Here is a 17,593-nt window from a genome sequence, read left to right on the forward strand (position 1 = left end):
TCTTTAAGCTCTACTCTGTGAATAAAAATGATTAAGAAAAACAGTTCAAGCATGTTTCAGTACTGCTACCACATACAGAAATATTAAAGCCAGAGTCAATTGCATGCATTAATCTTTAATTAACAGCATCAGAGGAACTGTAATCTAGTAGCTAGAGTACTGGACTAGCTACAAAAATCCTTCATTCTAATCCCAGATTTGTTTCCCAAATCCCAGATTTGTTTCCCAAATCCCACTGATTTGCTATGTGCCTCCCATGAGAGGCGGAAAAGAAATACCCCTCGTTTTCCCTTTCACTTTTTGCCTGCCTTCCCATTTATTTTTGCAGTAGATGTAGTAGGGGTGCTTTCTACATGTGCAAAACTCCACGCTGGCTCTGCAGGGGTGAGCAGCCGAACTGCTATTTGCAATTAACAGCAATATCAACATCATCCAACCCATCTCAAGACGGTTTTAAATCTTTGGTGTTTCTATAACACCCTCAGAAACCTTACAGATTAACCAAAAAGATGAAGCCTGTAGCAACAGATAATAAAAGCACACAAACTACTTCCAACAAAAACATTATAGCCCATCTTTGAGCAATCTCACTCCCCCGATTGCTATGCAAACCTCAGGCTGATGACATACGAACCTGTTTTCTTGCTGGCTTTTTTCCAGACATCCAACTTTACATCTTGGCTAGCCTCTCCAAAATGGATATTCCCCAGTAAACGACAGCATGATGCAGCCAAATCTAAGCTTATGCTTCTCCTTCTCTTAAGCCCTGTCACCTCCCTTTGAAGCAGCCCTCATCGCTCTCTCCTGCGTTCCCCAGATCTAAGGCATGCCAAATCTTGCTGCTTTCCCTCTGCAGCCACGGCATCTCTAGAATCTGATGGTGCAAGCTCTTTTTCTTATCTCTAACCTTCTGAGTCCCCCCATGCTAATATTCCCTTCCTCACACAAAACACGATCACCACCACTAGGCTTCCATTCTTGCCATTACGGGATACATACCTTTATTTCTGCAGACGGGTTCCTGACTCACTCACTCAGCATTTGCAAACCGAAAAAGACAAATACATTCTATTTAAAAGTGATTTTGCATAACACACGCTATCCAACTGCCTCAACTTTTATCTCCCCTTTGTCAACATGAAAGTTTGTTCTCTATTTGTTCCACACCCACCCATTTCTGAATACACATAACCACTTACTCAAACATGTGGCTGGAAAAGCATGCCATCTCTGTGGCCCATTCCCAGTAACCTCTCAACAAAATCCCCTCTCCTTCCACCAACAGAGGCAGGAATGCACAACTCTGTAGAAGGGCTGAGGTTAAAGCAGAGCAGTTCCCTAGCTCTCAAGGAGCATCTTATCAGCGTCTGCATACCAGGACAACAAAAGCCTCTACTCCTCATGCAACCAGCTTGCCCCAGGCTTGTCTCTGCATTCAGATACTTGGCTCTCCTTCCCCATGCTAGATAAAACACTCCCCAAAGGCAAAACTTCTTAGTAAGCACTCAACCCTTTGATCTCAGAAGCAGCTGGTGCACAGCTGCTCCCCATTACTTTTGCAGCTCTCAGGAACCTTTTGCATTTTCCTGTCCTCCCTCACAGGCCGGCACAAAGGGCAAGAACACCACCAGCAGTAATCTTTCATTCTCAGGCAAAAACTTTTTATCTCCAGCTCATGTGCCTTGCCCAAGTCTTCCTTGAATTATTGCTCACCTGGCCCTGGCCCAGATCTTTCCTCCTAACCCGTTCCCCAAGCATGTGAGCAATGCCTTCCTGCTCCTTTTCTCAGCACACTTGCCCGGGAGCCTCCTGGGGAGGGACAACGCTCTGTCTGCCCTGAAAGGTGGTAGGGAACAGGCTGCTGTCCCTCCTCCCCAGCAAAAGTCCTCCCTCGGGTCACAGCTGTTTGCAGGTGGTAAGAAAGAAGCCAACTGCACCCCATAGTTTCTTTTCTGGGCAACTAGAAAGCTCAGCAAGCACAGGAAAGCCTCCTAAAAGGCAGGCAAAGCACCGAGCTGCCTAGGAAGGCACGGATCTGGCGAATGCAGCATCATCTCACGCAGCCCAAGAGCAGACCAACTGCAGTGATTATCAACAGCACGAGGCTTTCAATGCTACTTTGTACAGGTTTAAAGAAAACAGATGAAAGCTAGAAAGGTGCTCAGCGCCTCAAGTTACAGGATTCAGAGACGGTATTTTAATCCCTTCCTTAGCTGGAAAAGCCATTTGAAACAACCGCTAGAAAACAACGGGACTGTAGGAAGCAGCACGGCCAAATGACCCTGCCTACAGCTCTGAGCTTTGAGAAATGTTTGTCTGTTATGTAGACAGGAGCCAAAGGGAACTGTTGACCAATGTGATGAGATTTCCCTAGATATCCATAAAAGATTAACCTTAATACTCACATACCGAGGAGAGCTGATAGAGCTGAAATGCCTGCTTCTCAGCTTGCCTTCCAGAACCGTCTCAGCGAGGCTGTCGCTGTGTCCCACCAGCATGGCTGCAGCAGCTACTTCACCAACGACCCCCCAGTGCTCCGCAACCAGGTGTCAAATAGAAAAATCACTTCAGCTGGTCCTATTGCTGCCATTTCGGAGCCAAGGCCAACAGCTGCTGCACTCCTGCTGCTGGGGCTATTATGAAGTATATGCATAAGACTTCCACTCCTTTCTCTCATTTAGTAAGGGAAACAAACCCACCAATACAAGATTTTCACTTCTGCATGGCATTCCCCCCACATCCCAAGCAGTACATACTACACTCGTTTGCATCCCGGTATACACATTGTCAGGGAAAAGGTTTTACCAGAATCTGACAAAGAAAAGCACATTCACTGGAGCAGCTACAGACTTCATTCAACTCTTCACAGATTTAAGACTTTTAACTTTGTATTAGAACTTTTGCTGCAAGTCTAACTCCTAGGAAAGCCCAAGCTTTTAAGAAACTTTCTGATCAAGAGGAAGAAAGAAGACACTTCTGGTTACTAGTCTCTTTTGTGAAAGTTGACACATGGCATAATCCCTCAACAGACACTTTCAAAAGTGGACTTTAGCCAACAACTGAAACCATTTGTTTCTGAGGCATAGTAATGAAACATAATGTTTGAGGCAGCCACGCAAAGTGTTTACTAGTGGAACGTTAAGCCAAGAACTTTCCCAGATTTGTCCATTTGGTTTGTGATTGAGTCTATGTCTGTACATGTGACAAGGTGGCAGCTCTGCTCCTGGTAACCTACCAGAAACATATTACAGCAGGAGAATTTTGAAAGACAACACCATGATTTAGAAAACTGTTTACTCATTTGTCAGAGTTGTGTTTATGAAACGTGTAACAAAACTTGTGCAAAAGGGGTTGTTTAGCAGAGGGATGTGACAAACAAATACCATCCAGTAAATCAACCAGGATGGCTCTCCTCACTGAAGAGCGCCAATAAACAGACAACAAAAAGAAAGCTCAACTGCTTTTCATGGTCCTTCTTCTTCTGCATGATTGTGGCACTCACCCCGATGCAAGATCTTGATGTTTCGGCTACAGCTATGCGCTAAATTCCACTACCAATCTCTCACCCCATCAAGTGAACAACTTCCAGTTAAGCGCTGCACTGGTACTTTAATGATACACACCTGCTCCATGAAACAAAAACCAAATAACCTCCACCCAACCCTCCCCAAACCATCATCCAACCCTTCATGGATTTCAACAGGAGTAAACCTGGATTCTTTATAGCTGCCTATGCTCCCAGCATTATTGCTAACAAAACCAGTTTAACTTAATCTGCATTGGCCATAGCATTCTTCCCAAAAATGCATCTGCAATAATGTGACGGTGAAATCTTGGCTCTGTGAGTTGTCCTGTAAGCAAGAACAAGCTACTTCTAAAAGTAGACATTTGGTGGGGGTGGGGGTGTGAGTGTGAGTGTGAGGAGGTCAATTAAGAAAGCAAGTAGCAGCCTTTTGCACCACTGATATAAATTAACTTCTTTGATAACCAACTGTGATCTGTAAAATCCAAAAAGTGGGTCAGCAAGCCTTTACTTTTTCCATGTTTAATGGGTGCTCCTCCCGCTGTCACATACCTCCTTCTCACCTTTTTTCTCCTCCCCCCCTACAAATTCTGGAGAACACCTTTTTTTATTTGACTACATGCAGGCTGAAATGTCTTAAACATGAATGTGAAGGTTTTACAGATCTTTAATGTAAAGAAAGAAAACACTAAATCCCAACATGAGCTTGCCTCCCCAGTATTTTAGCTAGCTATCTGTAAAACTAGGTTTCAAATTCCAAAATTACTTTTGGATAAAAGGAAAGCACCTACAGTCAATTCCTGAGACCTTAAACTCTCAAAACCACATTTAAAAGCTAGAATTGTCAAGTCTTTCAGAAGGCACTGTATGACAGTGAAGTAACAAAAATCCATTCCTTCCATTGTAGGTCATTGTTTAAGGGCTATAAATTATGGGGAAAAAATATACAGCCTCTTAGTACATAACTTTTTACCCAATTACTTTTATAAAAAAACCTATCTTATTAGGTTTCTATAGTGTAACATGGGATTATTAGAAAACTTCTTCTGTAGCCATAGATTTATGGAGGACAATCATCATTAGTTCCTACAGCCATCTGAAGCCAGTAGTCCAGATTTCTAAAAATGACGAAGTTATACAAGTTCTCTCCTCCCTTGTGGAAACCATGTTCACTTTCTCTCCAGGAAACAGGGCTGTCTGCAAAACCATGCACAGTTAAGGTCAGCCAGTATGCCAGTTTTGGTTCACCAAAATAGCAACTGCAAGGAAGAAGACAAGGTAATCAATAATTATAATGGAATAGACAGCATGTTAAATAAATAAATAAAAAAATCAAAACCAGGCACTTTAGTGAAAATTTGTAATTAACAGTTAAACCACCCTGCTTTAGTACATAATAAAAATTTTCAAAAGAAAATATTCTGTCAGAAGACATTAGGAAATGAAAGAAGATTGACTCTTGATTATTCCCACCAAATTCAGAAATAGCAAACCTGCAATTACAGCAATTAGAAAAAGTCCTAAGTTGTAAAGTGGATGTTCTGAATTTCCTACAGCATGCATTGCCTTTCAAAAAAATAGAACATTTACCAAGAACATTTGCTATCAGGGCCAAAAAAAGAGATCAGACAAAGAAACACAGTCAGGCTATGCTTGACACAAATACTTTTACCACCAGAAAGGAAAAGGATCACAAATAATCAAAGCCAGACATTACCCACTGCTCTTAAGTAGAGAATAAAACTTGTGTTCCAGCCCTAGCCTAGGGAGGCTTTCTGCATGAGACCTGAAAATTGCTCAAAGAGTAATGAACATATTTCAGATAAAGCAGCAGCGACATTGTCATGAGTGGGTGCTACAATCATTAGCCACCAGGCACTGCAAGCACTGTCTCAGACATGAAGCAAGGAGCTTCCAGAACCTGCTGTCAGTAGCACCAATACATAAATACAGGCAGGTACCACATTGATCCATGATACACTAGTATCATGTAGTTTGGCATTGAATTAGAACTACAGCTACCCCCTTCATCACTATCCAGTGTTACAATACTTGATTCAAAAAACTCAATATAAGTTAATTTATTGTAATGCCATAACAACTTTGAAGTACCTTTGACACCGTTTCTGGTATCAAAAAGGTATTTCAATCATATTTTCCATCACTCGTTAAAAATCAGACATACTTGACAGCATCTGAATTTCATAGATGGGAGAATCTGAAAAGATGCCAGAGCTCAGCAGAGCCCCTGTTCCTTAGAAATTAAGATAAAAAGCAAAAAGTAATTACTCGAATAAAGGACAGGCATTTTCAAATTTGAAGTATCCAGAATTCTGTATTGTTGATGTGGGTTTTGGTTTTTTTTTTTTAGTTTTTTTGTTTGGTTGTTTTTTTGTTTTTGTTTTGTTTTTTTTTTTTTTTTTACATACCAATGTTAAGCTTCCAGTTCATTTCCTAATTTAAACAATTCTTCATTTTGTGTGTTTTGCTATTTGCCTCCTACAGCACTACTGAAAAGAAGTATCTAAAAGTGATTTCTAAAACTGAAGTGTTATAGAGTATGGGTGTACATTAGTAATGTACTCCTGTCAGTCCTTACCACAGCTGCTCCAATAACTGAATTATCTTCTCAGGAATTATAAAGCCTGTGATTGTGCACAGAAAAGCTTTTTCCACCATTACATTGGGCTGAGGACAGCAATAGGTTGATAAGAAGCTAGATGATGTGTTGTCCCTGGAAAAACCCAAAAAACAATTAAAATATACTTTAAGTCTTCTACAGGAAATCTTAGTTATCAAAACTTGTACCAAAGAAGTAGTATCTACGTATATCATCCAATACCAAAGCAACCAATGGCCAAGCAATTAATACACAAGATGTCACCACGGTGCTGTGGGTTAACCCTGCTAACCACCTAAACACCACACAGCTGCTCACTCACTCCCCCTAATGTGATGGGGGAGAGAATCAGAAGGGTAAAAGTGAGAAAATGCATGGGTTGAGATAAAGGCCATTTAATAAGTAAAGCAAAAGGTGCATATGAAAGCAAAGCAAGCTAAGTAATTAATTCACTGCTTCCCATCAACAGGCAGATGTTTAGCCATCTCCAGGAAAGCAGAGCTTCATCATGTCTAACTGTGACTTGAAGAGACAAATGCTGTAACTCTGAACATTTCATACCCTTCCTTTCCTCAGCTCTTACTGCTGAGCACGTGAGCACGCAGTGTGCGATACCCCTCTGGTCAGCTGGGGTGTGCTGGTGTGGCTGTGTTCCCTCCCAGCCTCTTGCTCACCCCCAGTCTACTTGCTGGCAGGGCAGTATGAGAAACAGAAAAGGCCTTGGCACTGTGTAAGCACTGCTCAGCGAGAGCTACAACATCCCTGTTATCAACACTGCTTTGGTCACAAATTCAAAACACAGCACCACACCAACCTTTACAAAGAAACTTAATTCTGTCTCAACCTAACCAGTACATAAATCCTAAAACCACAGATAAATTATTCAAGACTTACAACAAATGCTTAAATGCGTAACAGACTTCCCACTTAAATAAGAATTAGGAAAAATATATTTCTGTAACTGTTCCTTAAAACTAATTGTGGCTTTCCGTACTTAAAAGGTATTTAAAGATCAAACAAATTAAAATACTTACAAGCTAACTTGATTCCAGACAGCGCCCAGCCATTCAAACAGTTCCTCTGTACTGCAGGACTCATCTGGCTTTCCCTGTAGTTCATTACTTTGTAACACCGGACACTGCAAGTCCCTTAACGTGCTGAATGTTATTTTTGGCTTCAGGGCCTGTATTTGGTTTTTTGAAAAGTATGACATCAACGTTGATCCCTCTGCACCTTAAAAACACAACATCACAAACATGTTATGAAACTACTAAACAAAAGGAACACTGAATACATGAAACCTTTGTATATGTACACAAGAAAATGCAGTGTGTAAAACTGCTTACATGGTGTTATCTTTGGCAGAAGCCATAGAACCTTCAGCTTATCTTCTTGGAAATAAAAATTAGTACAAGATCCAGCAATGCAGTATAGCTCAGTAAATTTACTATTTAACTAGCAAGGACAGATCTGTCGATAGAAAATTCACGCAGAATTAACTGGGCAAGTAATAAAACGAACCCATTAGAGTAATTCAGAGTGTTCCTGAAAAGGAGCATATTACAGGCAACAGGAACACGTTAACTGCTCCCCAAGACAAAATAGTCTGCAAATGCATTCATGCTGCAAGTATAGCCGTGCCTATACACATAAGGCCAGAGAACATTTTGCCTTACTAGTGCCCATACATACATTCCCTTCGTGCTCACGCACAGGTACTTGCTGCTGTAGAAAGGCAATGCACGCCTTACACCATTAGGTCATCTCTAGCCCAGCATCTCCAGAACTCCTCAGGCATCGCAATTTGAGAGGTAGACGTACACAAGGACAACGCATCTCTAAGATCAGGAGAGGGAACTAAGCTCACACGAATTCAGACAGTATTCCCTAGGCTCAGTGTCTAGAGGGATCTCTGAATCACTAGTTCACTAACAACTGCCTCCTAGAGACAGCATGGCTTCTAGAATCACAAACAACTCCAACAGAATAAATTCCTGCAGATCTCAGGAATACTTTGCAAAAAGCTATAGTGTCATTTAAACTCTTCTGGAACATGGCTTCATAACTGCAGAAAGTTTTCCATTTCATTGTCCTAAAAGGAACTCAAGTCCTCTATCCAGCATGTCAGGTTAGCGGATCTCTTGGCTCTCTCAACTGAGGACAAGAACGCGTAAGAAACCTTCTGAGAGGTTTTATCCCATTGCTAAAGGCCACGTATGTGACTTCCTAGCTGTGAAGGCAAAATTCTTGATTTACAATAAATTGAGAAATCACCTTCAGTAAGATACAGTTGGAAGGTCATCTAGTCATCAAGACTAGAGACACTCCTATTCATCTGGCTAAGGAGTCTGCCATCCCAGGACACTGTATTTCCCTGAACAGTGGAAAAGCGAGCAGGTTGGAGAACAGACTTATCAATGATGTCAACATGAATTCTAGGATAGTCTGGTGGACAAGGATTGAAGAGAGGAAGAAGGGGAGAGGGTAAAGAAACTAAACCACATTGTTCGATGTACCTTGATGGACTTGTGGGAAAGGCCACGTTTCTCCAACTCTAGTATGTGATCCAAAACAGCAGGTAAAATTCTAAAAACCTAACCTAGACTAAAAACCTAACCAAAGCAAGCATACTGCTAACTGAGAGATACTAACCAACTTCCTTTTTGAAGCAGTAAGATAATTGACATGGAATGAATTCTCCTAAATCTGCAATTCCAGATAACGTAATTCTGTTTTCATAAAGTAACCATGGGTCTCTAGGAGACCAAGAAGTAATACCTTGTTCATGAGAAGTCTGAAGTCCAGAACAGCATTTAAATACTGCAGAAAAGGCACGTATGAAGAGAAGAAATTAAAAAATAGGATACAGTTCACTGCAGAATTCGATTTCCAAAACTTACTATCAAAAATTATGGACTGCCTAAACTCCATCACCCATATTTATCTCATCAATGATAATCACTTGGGGGAGTAGAAAAAGGAGGGCTAACCTGATCCTTTTCAGTCACCCCTTCAGAGGAAGCTGCCTAAGTACCGAAGAGCACAGTGACAAAGACAGGCAGCCACTGAATTCTTGTTAATTTAATATTTCTATATAGACATATTTAAGTCTGAATTCTGCTAGAATGATGATCTTCCTTCAGCCTGTACCTCCTATTGGCATTTGTCAGTCTAAGAGGTTCAAAGAGTGTATAATACTACCCTAGAATTCTTAGTCAAATATAAAAAAATTATACATTTTATATGGCTGCTGCATGTGGAAGCCTCAGCTATAGCTCTAACTTCAGCAAATCTCAAAGACTACAGTCAAGACTCCAACAGAACTATTCCTCTAGCTACAGCATAACTTTCCACATCAACAGCAGCCAGGCACACTGTCAAAGTTTCTTTGGAGTGAATTTCAGCCAAGAAACATTTAAAACTGTCGTAGAAATTACAGCAATAGAAACGAGAAGAAAATGTTGCTTTGCCTCTGTCACTGAAGACATGAGACACTCCATGCTCCCATTTTTTTGTTCTTCTTGGTGCCAGAACCATTAAGTGGGAAAAACAGGTATAAAACCAAAAAATCCTGCTTTTGGAGGGCAACGTGAATGTTTATAGTTTGCAGCAGTGCTAACCATAGCAAGAAACAGCAGTTCCTGGCAGGAAGGCTGCAAGCAAAATGTTCACGGAGGACTTGAATTCTCTCAACAAAATACAGCCCCCCTTCCCCTTCCAGCAGAATTCTACATGATGCCTCATGTCTATTAATAAAAATCTGTAAAAGTTTTATTTTTGTCAGTACTAAGGACGTGTCTTTTGTGTTATAAGCACAAGATTCCTGCACAGTAAGGCATTAAGATTTAACTCCATATTCAGGAAATGATTGACCTGACCCATTTTTTGGATATAAGAGAAAGTGAGGAAAAGGAATGCTATTCTTTCTGAATGCTGCTAACACTGGCAGCAACAAACATAAGAAACATACCGGCCCTAGAAGCATTTTGCACTCCACCCAGGGTCAATAAATCCAAGCGAGCTCAGCCTGAAGATCACCACCTTGGGGATTTATGTCACCATTTATGGTAGCAACAGCCTTCACTGTGACTCTTTCCCGAAGACTACAAGGATGGGAATTGCAAGCCTTTGAACAATTTATGTATGACAAACAAGGAAGGATCCTTGTCATATGATCAGTACTTCAAAAGGGGAGGGGAAACATGAAGGACTGAAGTGAAACATGGGATACTGCTAAAGAAGCTTGTAAGCAGCTTTATATCCTCAGATCAGTTAACTCCCTCTCAGACTTGAAGTGCCAGGAAACAGTAACAATGCAAAAAGCAGATGGGAAGGCATCCTCAGGGACCTCTCTAACATCCCCTTCACTAGCGTGGAGACTCAAAGCAGAATCACACTGAAAGCTACACAGCTATGATGAAGACAAACATTTTTTTGCAGTAGACTCCTGTAGGTTTTGTCACTTCTATGCAAATGCTCCATATCCCTAGATACAGCCTGTTCTGAGGTAACAGAAGCAACTGAGGACTTTGGAAAATGACCCTCAGAGGAAGAACAACACTTAATTCCCAGAAGAAAAACTACTGTAATTAGAAAACAGTAGATAACCAAAAGAAAGGTGATTTGAGACAATTTCTTGGAACAACAACCTCTTACTCTGCTCCAATCTCAAACAAGTGCTTGAGAATAAAACTGTAAAATAGCAAACTCTGTGTGTATGTGTAGATGGCCCGTGACAGAAATAGGGACTCTGTACATGTCCTGTAACTACTCATGAAATGGAAGTTCCCCATCTCAAGTCCTACACCAAATATGCAACTTACATGTATTAATAATAAATTCAAAAAATTTGTATTAATAATGGTTATATAGGTCAAAAAAAGAGGCAGCACTATCAAAAAGGCAAAGTTATGACAGAAAGTATGCGCAACATAGACAAGGAAAGGAAATAACTAATGTATCTCCCATGAATCGTTGTTGTGTTCCTGAACTGAAATGTTCTGCTGTGTAGGAAGTTACACAGACACTCCCCCAAAAAATAAACAAAGCAAACAAAAAATCCTACCCAAACACATTTTAATGTAACTCTTCCCTCCACTAAAAACACATTTGGACAATCACTAAGAAAGAACAGTAAACTAAAAATATTTAGACTTCATGTCAGTTACATTTTAGTTTTACATTTAGTTTTTTATTACCTATATTTGTATACCAAGCCAGTAGGAAGTCAAATTCTAAAGGTTTCTTTTCTTTCAAGGCCCAGAGCACTCTGTTATGTTTCTTGCTATCAGGGTGAAAGCCAGCATCAGTCAGGTCAATAGTTATAACTGCAAAAAGGTACAAAAGCCACCGTTACTCAATTGAAATAAACATTAAATTCATTAAGAACTAAAAGAACACAAAGAAACGAAAGAACATTAAGCTTCCTTTTCACATATACAGCGCCTTTACAAAATCTTTAATTATGCAAATATGGCTCCCCATTATGTAAATAAATATTCACCTCCTGCTGTCCTTATTTTGATATAATCTGGAACTAACTTCTAGTGCCTTTTGTAATGGCACTGCCAGAAGTCCCAAAACAGCACCTTAAAAATACCTTGGTAATTAGGCAAGTTATCAGCACCAACAAAGCTCAAATATCTAACATCAGAAGCAATGTATATAGCAATGACACTTTTTCAGCTGTTTTTTTCTAGATTAATCAGTCCCAGGCTGAAAGTTATATTTATTTTTCAGAAGGAAATTTCATGATACATTTTACTTGACAAACTGAATAGTAAAATAATGTCTCATTTTGCCAAAATTCTTATTATAGATAAGAAGTTTCCCCTTCTAAAGTTTTTATGTAACTACTTACCAACTACTGCAAGTTCTAATACACTTGACATGGCATGGTGTTCCAAGTTTTTTACTTACTTATCAAAAAAATGAACAAAAATCACACTCAGGATGTCTTGTCTGCAGCTATTAAAAAACCACAGCATTTTCCAAGTACTTGGTATATCAACATTACCATATTAAGTATTTCAAACATAATACAATTCTCCCTTTCAAGCAAGCAGCCTTGGGTGAGTCTCTTCACTGAATTTTTTTTTGTATAGTGTGCAAATTTCAACCTCTACCTTAATCAGTTTAGTATTTCCCGATTTAGATCGGAAGCCATAGATACTGTGCACAGTATACAAACATTCTTGAGTCCCACATCACGTCAGTATAAACAACACAATGAAATCCCGGAAGCTACAAATTTTACAGCATTGCCAAAAAAAAAAAAAAAAAATCAAACATTTGTTTCCTTAGAGCTACTTTACTACACTGTAAAAGTATTTTTTCTCTTCATGCTGTCCTTGTATCTGCATCTGGAAAAATACAACGTAGACAACACCCAGTTTTAAGGAAAGGGAAGTTTCAGCATTGCTGATTTAACATCCTAACAAGGCACTTCACAGACAGATCTGAAATAAGCATTGTTGTAAATAATACTTACTATATCTCATTACTTTTTTGCCAGAATACTGAGAAGGGCGACCTTGCAGTCCAAGTTCCTCATAAGTATCCTTATCCACCGACAGAATTAGTTTTCCTATAAACAAAACAAACTTTAATAAAAATTATTTTCTATCTAGTTGCCTTTGAAGTCTTCTGAGAACTGTACACTTCACATGATGTTAGTTTTGGATCAATGGTATTACTAATGTAATCCAGACTCCTTAGTTCCAGTTAAATGCATTACCCAATTAACCCTTTAAAAATGTTGTAACTCACTTTTTTTATCAGAGGTCTAATGAACTAGACAAGAGAAGTGTAATACTATTCCTGAGACAGTCATACCTTTTTTACTGCACTACCTCACTTCGCTGCCTCAATCTTTCACCTTGTCTCCCCCAGCACTTGCTCTGTCATTGGTTGACCACTACATTACAACACGGCCTGATTTAGTAAACATTCACACATGCACTGCTCAACTACACATACAAAAGCAGCTCCTCCAGCTCCAGTGGGACTACTCACATTGAGTAAACTACATTTATTAGTGATGAGCAGATATGCCCTGGGACTCCCATTCCATATCCATAAACCAAATCTGACATCTACCACTTGGTACAGAATTTCAGACAACAGCTCTCAACTGCAGTTTTTTGGTTCTAGCGTACAACAGTATAATATAGAATACAGACAAATAAGGCTGTTGCTGAAGATTTCAGATGGTGACATCACCAGGAACTGTAACGCTGTCTCTGCATTAATTGTGCATAGCTTGTAATCACTGTATCACAGAAACGCAGTCACTACCAAGTATCCATCTTGCTAGAACTGTGCCCTTACAGGCACCTGACATATTACAGAGTCTTAGGCTAAAGGTCTGCTAGACCAATTTGCGTTTCTATTGTATCTATCTACTGTTAGATGGAAATAAGATGACATATTTGAAGCACAAAACAGCGTTATTTCCTTTGCATATAAAATCCCACCTAAGATGAGCAGTGGTTTATGACGTTTTGTCATAAAACTGTGATGGAACTGAAATGGAATATTTTAATATAATTCTCAAAGAATAAACACCGATTATTTAAAAAGTGTTCCTAAGCAGTGCTGATAAAGACAGAATTTGTACCAAAAAAGAAAACTGAGACCAGCAGAAAATAAGAAGCTGGAATGCAATGTTTTCACAAAAATAATCCTCTGTAGCAATTCCAATTTCGTTTGAAGCACTGACAATCTGATACTATACATAAGTGAAGCTGATTTTTTTAGAAGAAATAAATCAACAGCATGAATGAAAAGACAAAACGAGTATTTTCCTAATTCAAACATATTTCTAATAAAGTTGGCAAGTTTAGTAAGCATTACATTTTCCAGTTTACGTCACTCCAAATGAACCCCCCCCCCCAGACCATAATCAATATGAATTACTAAAAACAAAAAAATCCCAAACATACCATTTGGTAGCAGAGCTGCAGTATTATCTTGATCAATTTTTGTGTTATAGCTAAGTGCGTAGCACGAACCTTTAACAGTAAAGCAGAAAACCGTAAGAATATACAGTCTCTAAAGACAGACATGACAATATGAAAGACTCACCTCAAGATAACCAAACATGCCAAATACCATGTGAATGACTCTAAACCCTTGTGTTTTCATCAACTACCTTTCTTCCATCTTCTCAAGCAAAGTAGCGTTTTGTTATTATTTTTATAAACCTCGGACTGGCACTATTTTAAAGGACCCATAATACAGATAACAATACATCCCAATATGAAAATGCTTTCTTTCCACCTGCAACTTTCTGCACTCAGCAAATGGAAAAAAACCTTTTTTTTTTTCCAGAAACAGATTTCTATTATCAGTTCACACAAAAACAAGGTGGAAGATGCTCACATTACTAAATATATTTTGTAGCATTATCTGCCACAGCCAATTTTGTTTTTTAAAACACAAGCATCAGATCCTGTAAACTCTTGTGTACAAATGTTGCTTCCATAAAACTACTGGCGTAAAAACACATGAATGAGACTGAGGGGAATAAGAAAAGAGTCCCACATTTAGCAAGTAATGGATCTCTTATCCTCCCGTTTCATCTACATGTTCTCTGGTGTCCTCTCTTTTCCTTTTAACACTTTTTTTTCTCCTGGCAATCATCTGAAGGGTACAACTAGTTAACATAAGCCAAACAAGTGGCTCCTGCTACATGAAAACAGCATGGTCCGAGCATGCAGCAGCAAGCTGGCTGGGCAGAGGCTGCATCCTTCTTTACATCCTCTTTGCTCTTACTGTGTAAGAATGAGCCATCACAGCTATACTAGCAAAAAACGAACAAAGAGCAAACGTATTTTTTCTCTTGCCTGCTATAGAACACAGCTAACACAACTCTGTGTTGAAATATGAAGGAATGAGAAAGGGAGAAGGGAGCTGATTTCTGCAGGAATCTGCACAATCATAAGGAGTAGAAGAAACAGATGTGAGGATACATGGAAGCCCTCTTGATAGCTGGCTTGCAGAATTAAGATGGAATAGGGAGAAATGAAGAGGGAACAATCAAAGAAGTTTTGGACCCAGTGGGTGTAAATAAATGCTGACACACCACAAAGCAGAAAAAAAGCAGATAAAGAAATTAATTCATAATTTTCTTTGTACTTTTCCTTCCCTTCCTTTAAAATATTTTCAAAATAAATAATAAATGGATGTTACTGTGTTATGAAAAAAAAATACACTATTATTGCATCTGTTATGTTCTGATTTCCACCTTACCTTTCTTCACAAAAGCATCAATGAATTCCTGAGCAACCAATTCATGAACCGGTAAACTCCTCACCAGGTAGTACTCTCCAACATCTGCAACAGTACTTTTCAGCACTTCAGGTAATATGCCACATTCAGGAATCAAAAACGACACCTGTCAGGAACATATTTGTAACGTAAATCATATTGTAAAATCTGTTCTGGAAGAAAAACAAGAAATACAGAAGAAAAATTCTACTTTTCAAATACATAAGTATATTACATCTAAATGAGATGAAGAAAAAAACAGTATCAGACTATCATCTTCAAGGTGTAACAATCTGCAGAAAGGTTCTTGGTACACTAAATAGATTATTTAGGTTTGAGTTTGGGTGGTTTTTTGCATGTTATGTTCTATACAATAGCATGAGGTGTTACACGAAGGCATGATTTCACATAACATGAATTCACTAAAGACCCTTGTTTCACGCCATTATAAATGTAGCTTGACGTCACACTGGAACATTTAGTTCAGCCCTTGCTGCAAGAAGCAGTTATAACTACAAATGTAGGCTAAGCATTTATGTAATCTGAGTAGGAAAGACCAAAGCAGAATTTAAACTAGTTTTTGAATCCGTGCGTTTTCCTCTGCAGAGTACTTCGGAGGTCAGACAACTGAACAGATCATCACAACAAAACTTGAAGATGGGCTTACAATTTTCAAAAAAAGCTGCAAGGCACACATTAAGGCTCCAACTTCTGTAGAAAGCTTCTAATTTAAGGCAGGAAACTGACTTTCAAGAGGGATGAGCACCTAGCTCTTCTTGCTAAGCTCAGTGTTCAGTCTTTTGGTCCAATTGCCTACCTTGAATTTCCTTTTTGTTTAAAGCCTTTCGTAGATCCCGAGAACTCTTTAAGTCCAGGAAACCAGGTAAAACAAGATTATTACATGGCCAAATACCAACCTTCCCAACAACCATGCCCATGCAGCCTAAAAGCCTGTCCCCCTGCTCCTTCTCCCTCCATCGCTCAAACAACTTTTCTCCAAAAGCTCTCAAGAGAACAGGTATGCATCTCCTTTTGCATGCACATGCAAGAGAGGTAACAACTGAGAGATGGGCTACCTGCCACACAAGTAACGTGTTTTCTGATTAGCTGGTAAAAAAAAAAAAATCACTCAGGGAACAGCAAGATGAGCTGACTGAAACCTGCAACAGTCAAAGCAAGCAGGGCGAGCTGGCAAAAGCGAACTTTGTAACGTTAACTTGTCCAAAGCGATGCAGGTGACGACGGCAAGACACGACACACTGGCAAGACACGACACACCAGCAGAAGCAGGGCCAGGATGTCAGAGGGCCTCCAGGGCCCGCCTGCAGCCAGGCTCCGGCTGAGCCCTCCTCCGCGTGGACAGCCCCCCAGCCCCTCACCGCTCCCCTGCCCCGCGCCCAGCCGCGCTGACAGGGCACTGGCACCTCCGCCACCCGGCCTTCCCTCCTCTCTTCAGCCCGCGCCCACACGGCCTCTGGCTCCTTGAGGCGCTGCCTGAGCCCACCGAGCTGATGTCCCTGCGTCCCCTGCGTGAGGCCCGCGGGCCCCCTCTGGCCGGGCCGGCGGAACCTTCCAGAACAGGGCCTGGCACGAGGCGCAGCACCAGCGAGGCGCCCCACCGCCGCCAGGGGAAGGCACCGCGCCCCCCGCCCGGGCCGGGGCTGCTCCTGTCTCGCCGGGGCTGCGGACACCGCCACCCCCCGCGCCCCCGGCCCCGCCCGCACTCACTCACGCGGCAGTTATAGGCGTGGTCCCGCACGTGCGCCGCGTGCCGCGAGCGCGCGTGCCGCGCGTGGCCCTTCTCACAGACCAGCAGGTGCCGCGGGGCCTGGCGCAGCCGCCGCAGCTGAGGCGCCGCCATCCCCCGCCGGCTGCGCTGGGCCGCGGGGAGCCGCACCCCCGGGGCACTCACCGGCCACCCGCCACCCGCCGCCGGGGCGGGAGGAGGGAGAGGGGCGGGCGGGAACTGCGCGATGAGGTCACTTCCGCCCGCTTCCGCAGCGCCGCCGCAGCCGCCGCGGCAGCGGGGCGGGGGCGGCCCGGCCGGGCTCTCCTCCCTTCTCCTCCCCCGGTGCGTGTTCCGGGTCCGGGGCAACCCACCCCCACCCCCCGCCCCCCCCCTCCGGTTCTGGGGCGCAGAGCCGTGGTTCAGGGCGGTTAGGGCGTGTGCGTGCGCCGTG

The 17,593-nt window shown here is 41.5% G+C and overlaps 1 protein-coding gene across 1 annotated transcript; it reads right to left on the reverse strand.

Moving 5' to 3' along the window:
• Positions 1 to 3,277: 3,277 nt before the first annotated feature.
• Positions 3,278 to 17,316, reverse strand: RPP40 (ribonuclease P/MRP subunit p40). Its single transcript, XM_037380935.1, has 8 exons — positions 17,146 to 17,316; positions 15,396 to 15,540; positions 14,087 to 14,155; positions 12,634 to 12,729; positions 11,342 to 11,470; positions 7,178 to 7,376; positions 6,123 to 6,257; positions 3,278 to 4,782 (listed from the first exon to the last, which is right to left on the reverse strand). Exons 1-8 carry the CDS (start codon positions 17,272 to 17,274, stop codon positions 4,584 to 4,586), a joined length of 1,101 nt encoding a protein of 366 aa, XP_037236832.1. The 5' UTR covers positions 17,275 to 17,316; the 3' UTR covers positions 3,278 to 4,583.
• Between the last annotated feature and the right edge of the window lie 277 nt (positions 17,317 to 17,593).

The sequence above is a fragment of the Falco rusticolus genome, chromosome 3, assembly GCF_015220075.1.
Source record: "Falco rusticolus isolate bFalRus1 chromosome 3, bFalRus1.pri, whole genome shotgun sequence".
Taxonomy (NCBI): domain Eukaryota; kingdom Metazoa; phylum Chordata; class Aves; order Falconiformes; family Falconidae; genus Falco; species Falco rusticolus.

Bases quoted from the DNA above. Each gene is read 5' to 3' on its own strand.
- RPP40 (XM_037380935.1), bottom strand. From the start codon at position 17,274: ATGGCGGCGCCTCAGCTGCGGCGGCTGCGCCAGGCCCCGCGGCACCTG. The intron at 14,156-15,395 runs GTAAGGTGGAAA...TTACTGTTAAAG, and splicing joins TGATGCTTTTGTGAAGAAAG to GTTCGTGCTACGCACTTAGC. The intron at 4,783-6,122 runs GTAAGGACTGAC...TCTTCCTTGCAG, and splicing joins CAGTTATTGGAGCAGCTGTG to TTGCTATTTTGGTGAACCAA.